The sequence below is a fragment of the Dendronephthya gigantea genome, unplaced genomic scaffold (assembly GCF_004324835.1).
Source record: "Dendronephthya gigantea isolate DGI-Jeju-01 unplaced genomic scaffold, DenGig_1.0 000009F, whole genome shotgun sequence".
NCBI lineage: Eukaryota > Metazoa > Cnidaria > Anthozoa > Malacalcyonacea > Nephtheidae > Dendronephthya > Dendronephthya gigantea.
The window spans coordinates 2,851,887-2,865,089 of NW_021163019.1; the positions used below are offsets into that span (position 1 = coordinate 2,851,887).

Sequence of the window (13,203 nt, forward strand, 5' to 3'; positions counted from 1 at the left end):
GCAGGTAAATACCTGAAGAATAGGTGCGCAAGAGGTACATAAAGAAGACTGTTCATGTAATATCATAATTCCTAAAGATATAAATAATTTATAGCAAAACACTTTGAAACGTCGCACTTTAAAACTTCGTACAATTTTTATTCATACAATAAGAATAACCACCCAAGAAATTTTCAATGTACATTTTTATACATATTTAGACCATTGTGTACAATAGACAGCAATACTATTTACAGTTGAAAAACACGAAAGCGCTTTGCGGCATTTACAATTTTAAAATTGATCTATAAAATAAATAAATAATATGTTACATTCTAAAACTTGCATTCACGAAGGCTTATATACGGGGCCAAATTTCTGCATATAATTTCGAATGTATTCCTTGGTCTTAATTTTTACAGAGTCGTTGCAGGCCAGAGTACTTTCATCTTTATTACGACTTAGTTCTTTTACCATAACACCGTGGGTGAGCTGAAAAGGAGATAAATTTACACAGTATTTACTTTGTGTGCATGTGGGATTTCTCAAAAATTTAAAGGTGAAGATACAATCGCAGGGAGTAGAAGGTAACAGGGTAACTTGTAAAGAACTTCAAACGACGAAAACATACATCAAACCGGACGGCTGTAAAGAAAAACAACATACTCACCTTCCTTGCTAGAAATTTGAAGTCATCGACACTAGTAATACGACCAATCTTGCAGTCCAACTTGTGATACGGATTCAAGTAGTTGACCACAACAGCTGACAGCTAAATATGCAATGGGAAAACGTTTAGAAGAATGTAGATATATACGTGTTTGTAAGCTGACAGTCGGGTTACCTTCATTCTAAACGTTTCTCGACGTTTTCTCTGCTCAGGCGTGAGATGTCGACCTTGCAACAGCGAGGAAGGTGAGTAAGCACCTTTTCGGATATCGGTCGTGTCGGCAGCAGCTGTAGTGTACTTGCTCACTGGACTCTTAGGAGGCGAACCTGGAGGCGTAGAAGGAGTCCTGGGTTTCTTCCGTTGCTTGGTCGAGTCAACAACTTCCTAATGAAGATAAAAACACAAGTTGAATAGAACCAGCTTAAGGAGTTCTTTCCTCCTTGTCACGTCTTAGAGAGCAAACCTATGCATGTATAAAGTGGCTAAAAGGCAAGAAATATTACTCCCTAGCCATTTGTTTCTTTAACAAATACTCTCAGTACCATTGTCACATCTTGTGGCAAATGCGAAGAGAAAAGACTGGACTCCATACTCGTGTCTAGTTCATCACCAAGGTAACCAAGCTCTGGCGTCGGTGGGCTGCGATCAGAGACAGGTGGTTCCCATTGAGTTTGCCTAGAGGAGGAAAATAAAACTCTTTCAGTTCTAATTGATATATTTTGAAACATAGTAGAACGATTGCTTTTAGGCAGTGTTATTATGATATTGAAAAAACCGAAGGGTTAAAAATATAGAAGAGTGAGTAAAGAATGAGTAGAGACTTTCGTGTTCGAGACGAGGAATTTGCTCATTAAGAAACATAAACAGCAAACTACAAATATATGCACAAGACAAGGATAAAATTGAACATAAATTAGCTGTCTTTGCCTCGACTAACCTTGTGATAACATGATAATAATACGCTCTTCCTTCCCCATCATAAGCCTTCTTCCAATCAGACGGCAGTGTTCCTTCTTGGGTCTTTTTATACTTTCCTGCCCATTCGGACGTCAGGTCAACTATCTCCATCGATACAGCGCTTCCTACGGTAGAACTCACCCTCGGTACATTAGAGCCCGGGTTTTGTTCCGTGGGTGCAAATTGCGGTTGTTGCGATGGATTCACCGAATAGGTAGAGGGTACGCTGGTCGTTTGGGTTGCGAGCGAGAACGTCGAAGGATTGGGAGGAAATTGCGGTGGGGGAAAGCCAGGAGGAAATTGATGTGGAGGGGGGACGCCTAAGTTTGGTAACATCGGGTTGAACAAGGGTTGAGGGTATGCCTGATTTTGGTTGGTAGACTGCTGATATCCAAAAGGTGTCGTCGGATTTTGGTAGGCGGGGGTATATTGTCCTTGTCTGTGGTTGGAGGCCATTTGACTAGGGTTAGTTGAAACTTGATGTCCAGCTGGAAATTTCCCCTGCGATGCTTGAGCGTGCTGGGGAGGTGGGGGTGGCAGCTGTCCATAGGTGTGTTGGACGTGACCCCCTGTTTGGTCTGGAGCAAATGTTGGTTTAGACGTCCATGAGGCCTGGTCTGGTGGTTGGAAATAGTTCGGCTGCTGTTGGACAGGTAGGGTGGTATTCTGCGTTGACACAGAGAAGGTTGTCGAAGGCTGCACCACACCTTGGGTAGTGTTAAGGTAAGGGTTGTAGGAGGGCGTTTGTTCTTGATTATGCCACTGATTGTTCTGATTGGGTCTAGGCATGCCCGTGTTTGCTGTGGGTGCTGTGGTAGGTGGGGTGAAATGATGACGAGGTTGCCAATCTTGTTGAGGGCTTCTGGGTGGAGGGTAGCCTCCTTTTCGACTCCCAAGCCTTGCAGCTGCCTTGGCATGCCATCCTCCAGATTTCTCCTCACCTCCGCTGGTATTAGCGACATTCTGCAGTCGCTGATGTATCGACATTCTCCCAGCATCATTAGCGCCTTCATGAACCTCGGTGTATCCACAAGTCATGAGAGAAGGAATCTCGCTCGAGTCACTCGATGCTTCACGTTGAGACGACTTCGACGCCGAGTGGAACTCTCGTTCGCCAAGTTTGGAAAGGAATTCGTCCTTTTTGAAAAGATCCTCATCAATTTTCGGTAGAACCGGAGCGTGTTTTTCCGATCTAAATTTACAAGAACAAGCATATTGCATACCTGTGATCTTGTTCTTAATTTAACAATCCAGGAAATTAGTCAAGTCAACCTACCTGATTCTACGACTTAACTCGGCCGAGGGGGCTAATGGAAGAAAGAAATCTGGTCGTGAGAAAAGACGAAAAAAGACGAAAAAGAAACAAACAAGAAAGGTTCTGGACCTACCCTCTGTTGTTCCTGAAGTAGATTCTGGTTCTTGTTTAACCTAAAAGAACAAACGTTCATTATTCCAACACGATCTTAGATAAATAATCGTCATGCTCATGAATAAAGCACACGTACCACGATGGTTGATTTCTTCGGAATACGATACACCTCCTAAACACACAAAATAGTTGATATTCATCAACACCCGGTCATGGTTGGTTCAGTTCTCGAGTATTCAAAACCTGTTTGGAAATAATCACTACTTTACCTTTAAACTGCTCCATTGATCTAATAGATCAGCAGCTAGATCAACAATATTCTCACCATCGCTCGATGTCGCATCGTCTTCTGACCATCTTGAGCATTCCTCCTCAGATGAATCTCCAATTCTTTCAACTATCCTACTATATGCACTTTGATGTTTAACACCGTCGGGTTTCAACCCCTCGGATTTTAGTCCCTCCTCAGGCTTCTTACCCTCTGGATTTAACTCCTCGAGATTTCGTTCCTCGGCTGTTTGACCTTCTTGCTTAACAGCAGGCAATTCAAGTCCATCGTCAGATCGTGTTTGCTGAACTGGCTCGAAGACACTGTCTTCTGCAGGCAAACACTCCGTACTTGTCAATCCAACATCAGATGGTTTACACTCAATATCGGACTTAGAGCCCTCCGTACTTTTTGAAGAGTTCTGCAACTCGTCCGAACTCGAGCTAATGTGAGATTCACGTCTCGAAGCAATGTCTAAGGCGTCCTGTGGGCTCTGGCCTCGAGAGTCCACGTCGCTGGAGCTCGTCTCCTCTTCGGGAACGCACGACAACGAAGGTTTCTTCGCCCACTTGCTGATCACTCGAAGCACTTTTGTATCTTTGACTTGATTCAAGTTAGCGACAGGCAGGTGTTTGAGCACTTGAACAATCTACAGCAGGATATCAACATGAGATTTTGAAAAGGAAATAGTTCAAATGAAGTGTTCTTCCTACTGGAAACACTCTTCGTTTAAAACGCTCCAGTATAACTCGACATGACAATAACCAATCGATGAATCCCCCCTTTTAACGGTCCAGTATTATGACAGGTAGACACCTCAACTGGACTTAACCATTTCATAAATATTGACTGAAAACGTCGTACCGATGCGCTTTTAAAGACTCAAATATCTGGGAGAATATCAAATATCTTTTTCATATTCATATATCCGCAAGAGGAATGCCATACATTTGTGTATATACAATAAAAACAGCGTATATAAGCGAGATTATAATGTACAGTATGTTGTTTTAATAAAACGTTAACGTAAACGCGAATAATTATATAAACAAACCTTTTTCTGAAGATGCAGCGAGTTTTCTCCGAGATCAACCATCCAACTCCAGAGAAGTGACAATCCTTGATATCTTACGAAATTCCGTAGACAGTTCTGGTCTATCGTTGCCTAAAATATCCAACACAATATGCATTACACTGTTCCTAATGTGCGCTTTTATACATACAAGGTGTTACCAGGCGTGCTAATATTGACTTTTGCAGAGTAATTTAATGGTGTTAAAACAATAAGTACTTGAGTGATAAGAACAAAGAAATTTTTATAACAATGAACGAACAATGGAACATTGTGATCTCTGGATCATGATTGGATGATAATGAAGAACAAGGGAATTTTGAAAACAATGATAGAACAATGGAACATTCTGATCTCTGAATCATGACTGGATGACATGAAAAAATTGAGATATTTTGAATAATGAAAATGAATTCATAAAGTGCTCTTTTTTTATGAAGCGCATAGAATATTTTTTCTTTTCAAAATAAAGAAATTGTGTTATCAAAATTCCATTACATTATAATCTTAATTATCTTCACACAAATACAGCAGTCATACAACCAAAGATCCTTACCAAAAGGGCGTTTAGCAACAGAAGGCGTTGTGAAGTGGTGTCTGCTCTGACCATGAACTGGGAAAGTTTAAGCGCCTGGTCGTCTGTTTTAATTCCCTTGTCACCAGCAAGCAGCTGAGCAATCTCAACCTCCAGCTGTAACGCAGTAATGACAATCAATCTACACTGGATTTTATCACATCCTACAATAACAACTGCAAATCTTACAGGTTTATCATCAAATTGCTCAGCTAACTGCCGTCTTCGATTTCTTCTTGGTGAACTAGTTGGCGCTGGTGAAGCTAATTAGAATAATGAGAATTAATTAGACTTTGTCAGAGAATTGATAATTACCATCATTTCTTAGAAAAACACAAGGCACATTTCAAGGCAGAAAAGAACGCCAGTTTAAAGCATTCATATTCATGGAAATATAATTTTCAAATAGAGTGACTACCAGGTCTGCCAGAGATGATAGACTTCAGGGGGGTATGCTTCTCCCCACCAATTATTCCACGGCAATTTTGAGACTCGCAATAACAGACTTGGGCTTTTTTCCTGAAGAGTATAAAGAAATTCCGTCTAAGACAACTTATGGGTAGGATGTTGGGGGTTTGTGGACATATACAGGGGGTGGTGTGTCAATATGGTGTGTGTCAATATGTATATCATGTTTGGGGCTGGTGGACCTATAGTGTGTCAATATGTATATCATGTTTGGGGCTGGTGGACCTGGAGTGGTGTGGTATAACACACACAAGATGCCCTTGACATACCCATAACGTTGAAACTTGTAATCAAACGTCAGCTCTGTACCAGCTTCAATGTCTCTCACAGAAAAGAAACCAATCCTCAAATAGCCATTTACTGTCCACTACAGCAGAAATGAACTGTTAACGCTTTAAATCTAGTGTAGTTTTAACACATCATATAATCCAACAAGAAATTATTTAACATTACAACAGAGAAACTTTTGTGATTCTAACATGGATTGAATATACCTTCTGTGTCTCACAGTTTGGATCACAGCTGTGGTTAATGAATCTTGAAAGATTACCCTTGTATGTTGCATCAATGATCTACAAGTAAATAGATTGATTAACTGGAGGTAATCCTTCACATATGATAACAAAAATGTAAACAATCATAACCTCATCAGCTTTCAATGTCATAAAATAATAATGTCTCCTGTTCTCGTGATCATACATCTCAACACGTTTCTCAAATTCTTCGTAGCCCATCACCTCGCCGCTGTACTCAATCACAAATTGATGCCTGCAATATAATTAAGGTCTTTAAACACTTTATTCAACTAAAACAGCATTATTTCCTGTAGTGAAGGACTCCAGGACTCGCCCACAACAAACTGCCTCAGTATTAAGGTGCAGTGAAGTTTTAATTATCTTTTCCAAGCAAGGGTAGCAAGAGCCAACCCTGGGCACAAGATCTCACTCACGCCGCAATATCTTCCAAGGTCCGCAGTCCCCAGCCTTTTTTCTCAGTCATAAACGCTTCCACCTTAACTTTTTGACCTTTTTGAAATTTTCTGTTTGAACAAAATTCTCCACAGGGGCATCTATAATTGCTGAAATAGTTTGAACAATATTTAGAGCTTTTAATCAAAGTTTCAGCCTTTTAAATGATTTATTTTCCACAACGTATTACCTACCATTCAATCATGAGCAATCTATTCAGACAATCATCTCCACAACCAACAAAATCACTTTCCTCTAAAAACCGTATCAAATAATAAATGTAGGAAGCAGTAAACAGTCACAGTACTACAAGCAAAACATAAACAACCAATCTCTCACCTGGACTGTACGAGCAATCACAAGACATCCGACGAATCTCCTTATTGATCCTCTTTTTTCTAAAAAGGAAGCACACATGAACAATGACATCACCAAAAACAGTTGTTGAATTATGGCATCCTGAAGTCAATGAGACAGCCAAAACAATTCTGCCTGATATATCTTGAAACCACTTAGGTCACCACATAATAATACAGGAGAAAACTCATGAGATACTTACTTGTTTCCAAGATATATATTCTCATAAATTGTCTCAAAAGCAGGATATTCTTCTGACGTCGAAGATGCAACTTCATTTTCGTGGTCACTATGATCACTATCCGGTTCACTTTTCCACATAAAATTGTAGAATATGATTATCACGTCATGTTTAAAATATATCAAGACAAACTTCTCATATGTCAGGCACATTACATTACTGGGCAACCAGCCAAAATCCCTGCATTGTTCATGCAAATCGTCAACCCCATGCAAAGTAAAAATATTGAAATCCGCAGGTATTATAACATGTCTTATGAGCGATTCATAGAAAATATAAATAATAAATCACTTTTTGAATGGAAGGCTTTGTGCTATCCAAAATGAAAGCAAACAAAAAATATCAAGACCAAAGCAAACATGGATCAAATTTGCTCTAGGAAAGCACAGCAGCTTATCTTTCGATTGCTCGGCTCTATTCCTTCATAATAACAGTCCCCAGCAGAAATAATTAAATCTGTGTTAAAAACCTGCATACAGGCAACAAAATTGCAGCTGTATGTTGAAAATTAATTCTCACAAAAAACCAAATCTTTCTACTCATTTGAGATGTGTGTTTCTTGTTATACCATACTATTCACCCACCTCATTTTCATAAGATGATAAATCCCTTCGCTTGGTGTTTACAAGAGTACAAAAATTGCATAAAATATTATATTACAGTAGCCATTTTGAATTATACAGCCGCATAGTCTAGTCCAACCACAGAAAGTAAACAATATATAATTTTCATAATTTGTACATCCTAGGGCTTGTAAGAATAACTACAACTTTCACGTTGTGAGTACAGCTAAAATGCATCATCATTGACGTTTGTTTACATTCAAAACGTTGTAAAAATATCGAGAATTTACTGCTGCAGGGAGGAAGGAGCAGACCATGAATTGTAAACAGCCAACACTATGATTACAAATTGATTAGAAATTTCTTTACATTGATAAATGCCAAGCTTCAAATGGTTTGCAAGATGAGACAGCTATTTCAATAGACTTGAAGGAAAGGCTAATATGCTTGTAACATAAAAACCCACACGTGTAGGATATTTCTAATAAATATTGCTTACCTTTCACGGTTCATGGTTGTATCCAAATATTCGTCTGCATTCATGCCAGTCAATCTCCCTGAATCCATTCAGTACAGCAAAGTCCGCCGTGGGGATTTACCGAACGCTTACAATTCAACAGGCCTTTCAAAACCAAACCGATTTGAAAGATACTGTAATCCTTCACCGCCCCCGAGAGAAAATATACACGAAAGACTGTCCAAGTTTACATCTCAACGGGCGAGCACATGCGGCTAAATCATATGCAGAAATTCCCCGCAAATGGAATTTGAAGACTTTTGACAACCCAGGGCTTTCAAAAGTGTATAAAAACTTTCCAGAAGAGCGCGGAGTGCTATAAAACCGCTCTGCAATCCTCGCTTTATATTTCGTAAGTTTTTTATTTCTATATTTTGGTATTACCGCCGTATTTAAAGCATTCATGAGATTGGATTGATATATTTCGGAAATTCCAAGCGCACGGCAACACACAACATCCGGGACACGTTGGTATTTACTGTAATTTAATTGGTTCATTACATGTTTGCACTCGTTTTTCAATATTGGCCAACTTCCCGCGTAACCCGCATTCTAAAAAGTAGCAATTTTGTGACAATTGTTAGATATGATGCTAAGGGCCTACGCCCCCGGCTGTCCACATACGGCAACGTCTCGCCCGAAATTTAAGGGCAATATCTTGCGTTAGCCCACAACATATTAATATGTAAGACTTTTTTGATGTTTTATTTCCTGTGATTTTATCACGATATTTCTTTATGTGATTATTATTATGTAATCATATTTCTAGTCCTTGTTATCTCTCGGTATACCTAGTTATACCCGTTGGATCACCAAGTATCCTCTTCCCGAATGACCGGTCACCCTCGGACAGACAACCCGTGTACCTAGAGTTTTTGCCATCAACTGCAGTGCACTTTCTTTTACGGTTTGTTAATTGTTCGCGCGATTTTACAACCACATCACAAAAGGGCCACCTGTTTCTACCTTGAATTGCCGTGCTGGTAAAAAAGGTAGAATATTGGTTTTGGATCAGCGTTTCACGAGCTCCAAAGAACGGCCACACGCTATATATAGTGCGTCGTCCATGTGACTGATCACAATGCCAGATCACATTAATTCCGCTCGAGCCAACGAATCGACGAAGGTAAAAGAGCAGAAGTCACCTGAGCATAAATTCCGGCATTGAACAACAATGATCATCTTAGTTATAGTTTGCATAATTTCTGCGACTGGAATGAGATCATTCCAAAATGAAACAGCATTTCTTGGACGTGTTTTTCACGCCAATCACGATCATCGGACGGCCCGTGTAAAGAACAACCGATTTCAAATCACTCGAAAGGACGAATTTAGTAAACGCCTGGTAAACGATGTTGTTGCTTACTCTGATTTCAACAAACTCGACGAAAAACACAAGCGCAGAAATGTTGAAAGAAAATATAGAAAAATAACACGGGGTAAGAAAGCACGAAGAAGGATTGGATTCGCTGGACACGGCGGGCAAGGAGGACGTGTACAGATCCCAAAGATGGAGATGAGGGAGGTGCAAAGATGGAAATTAAAAAAAATAAAGTTGAATGAGACTTTAAAGGCATGATGCCACACAACTTCTTCACCCAAAACTACTCTTTAACGAACGGAATCCAAACTAAAAAGACATTCCTTCCTCCTTCAACCTTGAACGCACTTCGAAAAGCTTTGACTGTTCATCCTTTTAAAACGTGGAGACTTAAACATGAAATCAACTCAATGAAAGACATTCACATTGACGAGGATAAACTTTACGCAGCTATTTACAACGGTTGGAACAAAAGATTGACACATAAATTACATAAAGTAATGCAAGGTGAAGACGTGTATTTAGACGTGTTTGGGGGCTCGAACAGCGTCGGAGGGGCGCTGGTGAAAGATAAGGGGGAAATTGACGGGAGGTACACGAAGGTACTCGCGGATTGGTGGGATAAATCAATCACACCAATTACTGGATCCCAACTAAAACTTCGGGAGATTGCAATAGGAGGCACATCAAGCGAATTCTTTCAATTCTGTTATGCTTCATATATTCATAAACAACTTGATCTAGTTTTCATCGAAATGGCAGTGAACGACGCAAAAAGAGAACTACCAGGGAATGCTAACACGAGTCTGCCGTTAGAACAGTTCACGCGACAAATATTGACGTATCGAACTGAGCCAGCTATAGCTTATATAAACCTCTTCATTGGCCAAACCTGCAACAATTCTTGCAGTAGTCTTGAAGACGGCGGTCTACTTCTTTTGTCTAAAGCTTACAATATCACATCATTGTCCTGGCGCGATGCTGTGTGCTCGGAAAAAGCCGGAGTCGATCGAACAAACCGATGCAGCAAGTTCATTGCTTCAGACGGCGGGCACATCAGCCAGATTGGACATGCGCATATTTCGCTGATGATTATCAAACTATTGCAAACCATTTTATTGAAGCATATCTCAAGTGTGACCCGTGTGAAAAAAACGACGCGCACCTCAGACGAGTCTCGAGGCAGGATCTCGCGTCAGAAGATCCCCTTACCTGTTTTTATTCAAAATGAAAGAAATATTATCTCGAAACCTCTTTGTTGGACACAATTGTCTCAGAATATTACAAAAGTCCTAAGAAATAACTTGAATGTAGCTGTGAACGAAACTAACGGCTTCTACTTGAAGACTACACATTTTGGAAATTGCAAATGCGCCTGGTGCCGAACTTATGCGTACACAAGCTGGACAGGTCGTACCGTAGGCTCAAACATGACATTCTCATTTACAATCCCGGGGGGAGATTCGCGCAAGGATGGTAGCAAAACTCGTCGGTCTATAGCTATCGCCTTGAGGGCACTCTGGACGTATGGTGCTGCAAATGTGTGGTTAGATGATGATGATAATCATAAAAAATTCGTGAACGCAAAAAGTCGGTGGGGACGAACGATCGTGCGAATGTTGGCTTTGCGGGTAGATCCTGGACAGCATAGGTTGCATGTTAGGATAGTGAGGGAGGGTGAGGTGTCTATTCTTGGGATAATGATAGGTCCTAATGGTGGACCATATCCATCAGACTGATGAACATGTCAGAGGAGAAGTAGAATGGAGAAAAGAGGAAGCCTTAGTAACAACGTTTTTGGTTAGGGATTTTCGAACAATATTTTCAAATCAAATTCTACCAATGAGATTGAATATTAAAGGGGGGTAGTGAACTAATTTGCTTACAAATGCAACATTTTAACAAATTGAGAAACAGACTTCAACAGATACAGATCAAAAAAGCTCTGATTTTACACTACAAGCATGCATAATCAATTAACCGGTGGTTTAGTGTTATTCTTCCTTGGTGTCAGAAGAGTTTCTTTCGCCAGCAAATGTCTTTAAAAAAAAACTTTTCTGGAAACTGAAAACCTGCGTATTTTCTACTCTTGAAATGCCATAATTTTAACCGTCTTTCTTTATCTTGCGTTTACGAAAGATATACCCCAAATTTCACGAGCCCTCTTGTGAAACGAAAACATATGTATCGTAATGGCAATTACTGTATATATGACAGTATTGGACAGTTTGATATACAATTCAGCGTGAGATCTGACTGGTGCCGCAATGTTCCCTAACAGAAATTATAAACAGGTTATATGTTCGTGAAGGAATTCTTATCATTATCATCCTGTGTTAATTTTTTTTTATCAAATCCAGGACGAGGATAAAGATATGTGACATTTTGAACAAGGTTATGATGGCTATACAATATGATAGTCGATCAGCTTGACTAAAGATCATCTCGCGGTTTATTGACAAAATACCGACTCAAATAACGTGAATTGCAATGAATATTCATCCCGGGGTGTTTTTGAAAATCTTTATTTTGATATTTCACAGACAGTTGGTAGAAAATGTCGAAAATTATTTTCAAACGACTAATCGTAAAATCTCGTCAGACGCGCTTCTTTCTGAACAAACTTTGAGGAATCTTTCGGAAGCATTGCGCGTTCCACCATTTAATATTTGGAAACTGAAGGACCGCTTTACCTCGAAGCAAGATTTAGGAATTGAAGAGTCAAAATTGGGGAAGATCATTGACTATCCGTATAACGAAAGACTCCTTGGAAAATTGTACAAAGTTTTTAAAGGAGAAGATATATATTTGACCGTGATTGGCGGGTCAAATTCCGGTGGGGCAGGTGTACAAGAAGATGAACAGGAGGGTGCGACTGGATTGTTTCCACAGGTTTTCACAGATTGGTGGGATAAGGTGATCACCCCCCTGACTGGGTCACAACTGTATCTAAACCTCGTTAGCATAGGCGGTACTGGTAGTGATTTTTACCAATACTGTCACCAAAAATATCTAGATAAAAACCCGGATCTGATATTGCTAGAGTTATCAATCAATGATCTTAACATCCGCCAGGTAGCTCATGTTAACAAATCGATTGCCTTAGAACAGCTGACTCGGCAACTTCTGGTGTATCCAACAAAGCCTGCATTAATCTATCTGAATCTATACCAAGGAAGCAATCATTTGATTGGCTGTAAAAATCTTGAGGATTATGGTCAAAGTGTCTTATCGCATATTTATAAAATCACATCAATCAAGTGGCGTGATCTGGTCTGCCCAAAATCGGCCGGAAATATTCGCAAGCCTCTGAATGAAATTCATGTTAACTTCTGCAAAGACAAAAGCCACATCAATTTACTCAGTCATGCTCATGTCTCACTAATTCTCATCACCATGATTCAAAAACTTCTTTTAAAACTTTTACCAATGAAAGTAAAACATACTTTGTTAGAAAATATCAACATTCCTAGACCTGTGTACATTCACAACCAAAGAAACTCTATATCTAATCCATTTTGCTGGACCACAATCACACCAAATTATCAGCTTTCCCACTTGAACAGCAATTTGAAGATTAAAATTGTAAAAAACAGGTTGTTTAAATATTGGCCTCTTATTCGATTGGGTTACGCTTGTCATTTACCTCGGGTTTGTCGCACAGATGCTTTCGGTGGTTGGGTGGCCACCACCCCCGGAGCATTATTGATAATATCCTTCACAGTACCTGGTGCATCTCTTGGGGAAGAGAGGAGAAACCACTCAGTAGTTTTTGCCACAAGGACATGCACTTACTGCGGCAAGGCATTGGTATGGGTCGATAACGATTACAAGAACAGGAAAATTGTGGATGCAAAGATACCGGCGGCTCAGACGTCT

The 13,203-nt window shown here is 39.9% G+C and overlaps 2 protein-coding genes across 3 annotated transcripts; one reads left to right on the plus strand and one right to left on the minus strand.

The window, feature by feature from the left end:
- Positions 1–132: 132 nt before the first annotated feature.
- On the minus strand, positions 133–9,244 carry LOC114517689 (histone-lysine N-methyltransferase SETD2-like). Of its 2 annotated transcripts, XM_028537483.1 has the most exons (21): positions 7,986–9,244; positions 6,885–6,992; positions 6,665–6,723; positions 6,520–6,580; positions 6,307–6,435; positions 6,002–6,125; positions 5,852–5,929; positions 5,627–5,724; positions 5,308–5,408; positions 5,079–5,152; positions 4,872–5,006; positions 4,298–4,408; positions 3,245–3,892; positions 3,112–3,147; positions 2,995–3,034; positions 2,883–2,913; positions 1,587–2,798; positions 1,192–1,324; positions 824–1,033; positions 650–751; positions 133–471 (listed from the first exon to the last, which is right to left on the minus strand). In XM_028537483.1, exons 1-21 carry the CDS (start codon positions 8,051–8,053, stop codon positions 328–330), a joined length of 3,702 nt encoding a protein of 1,233 aa, XP_028393284.1. In that variant the 5' UTR covers positions 8,054–9,244; the 3' UTR covers positions 133–327. The 2 variants fall into 2 exon arrangements, with proteins under 2 accessions (XP_028393284.1, XP_028393283.1); XM_028537482.1 differs by having other exon boundaries at positions 6,885–8,075.
- LOC114517690 lies at positions 9,244–12,063 on the plus strand. The gene has a single exon (XM_028537484.1). The coding sequence runs from the start codon at positions 9,579–9,581 to the stop codon at positions 11,061–11,063; it is 1,485 nt and encodes a 494-aa protein (XP_028393285.1). The 5' UTR covers positions 9,244–9,578; the 3' UTR covers positions 11,064–12,063.
- The last annotated feature ends 1,140 nt before the right edge of the window (positions 12,064–13,203 follow it).

Excerpts from the sequence above, each read along its gene's own strand:
- LOC114517690 (XM_028537484.1), top strand. The coding sequence starts at position 9,579 with ATGATGCCACACAACTTCTTCACCCAAAACTACTCTTTAACGAACGGA.
- LOC114517689 (XM_028537482.1), bottom strand. The coding sequence starts at position 7,075 with ATGTGCCTGACATATGAGAAGTTTGTCTTGATATATTTTAAACATGAC. Across the intron at positions 2,914-2,994 it reads TACTTCAGGAACAACAGAGG|CCCCCTCGGCCGAGTTAAGT; the intron begins GTAGGTCCAGAA and ends TTCTTCCATTAG. Across the intron at positions 752-823 it reads GAGAAACGTTTAGAATGAAG|CTGTCAGCTGTTGTGGTCAA; the intron begins GTAACCCGACTG and ends TTGCATATTTAG.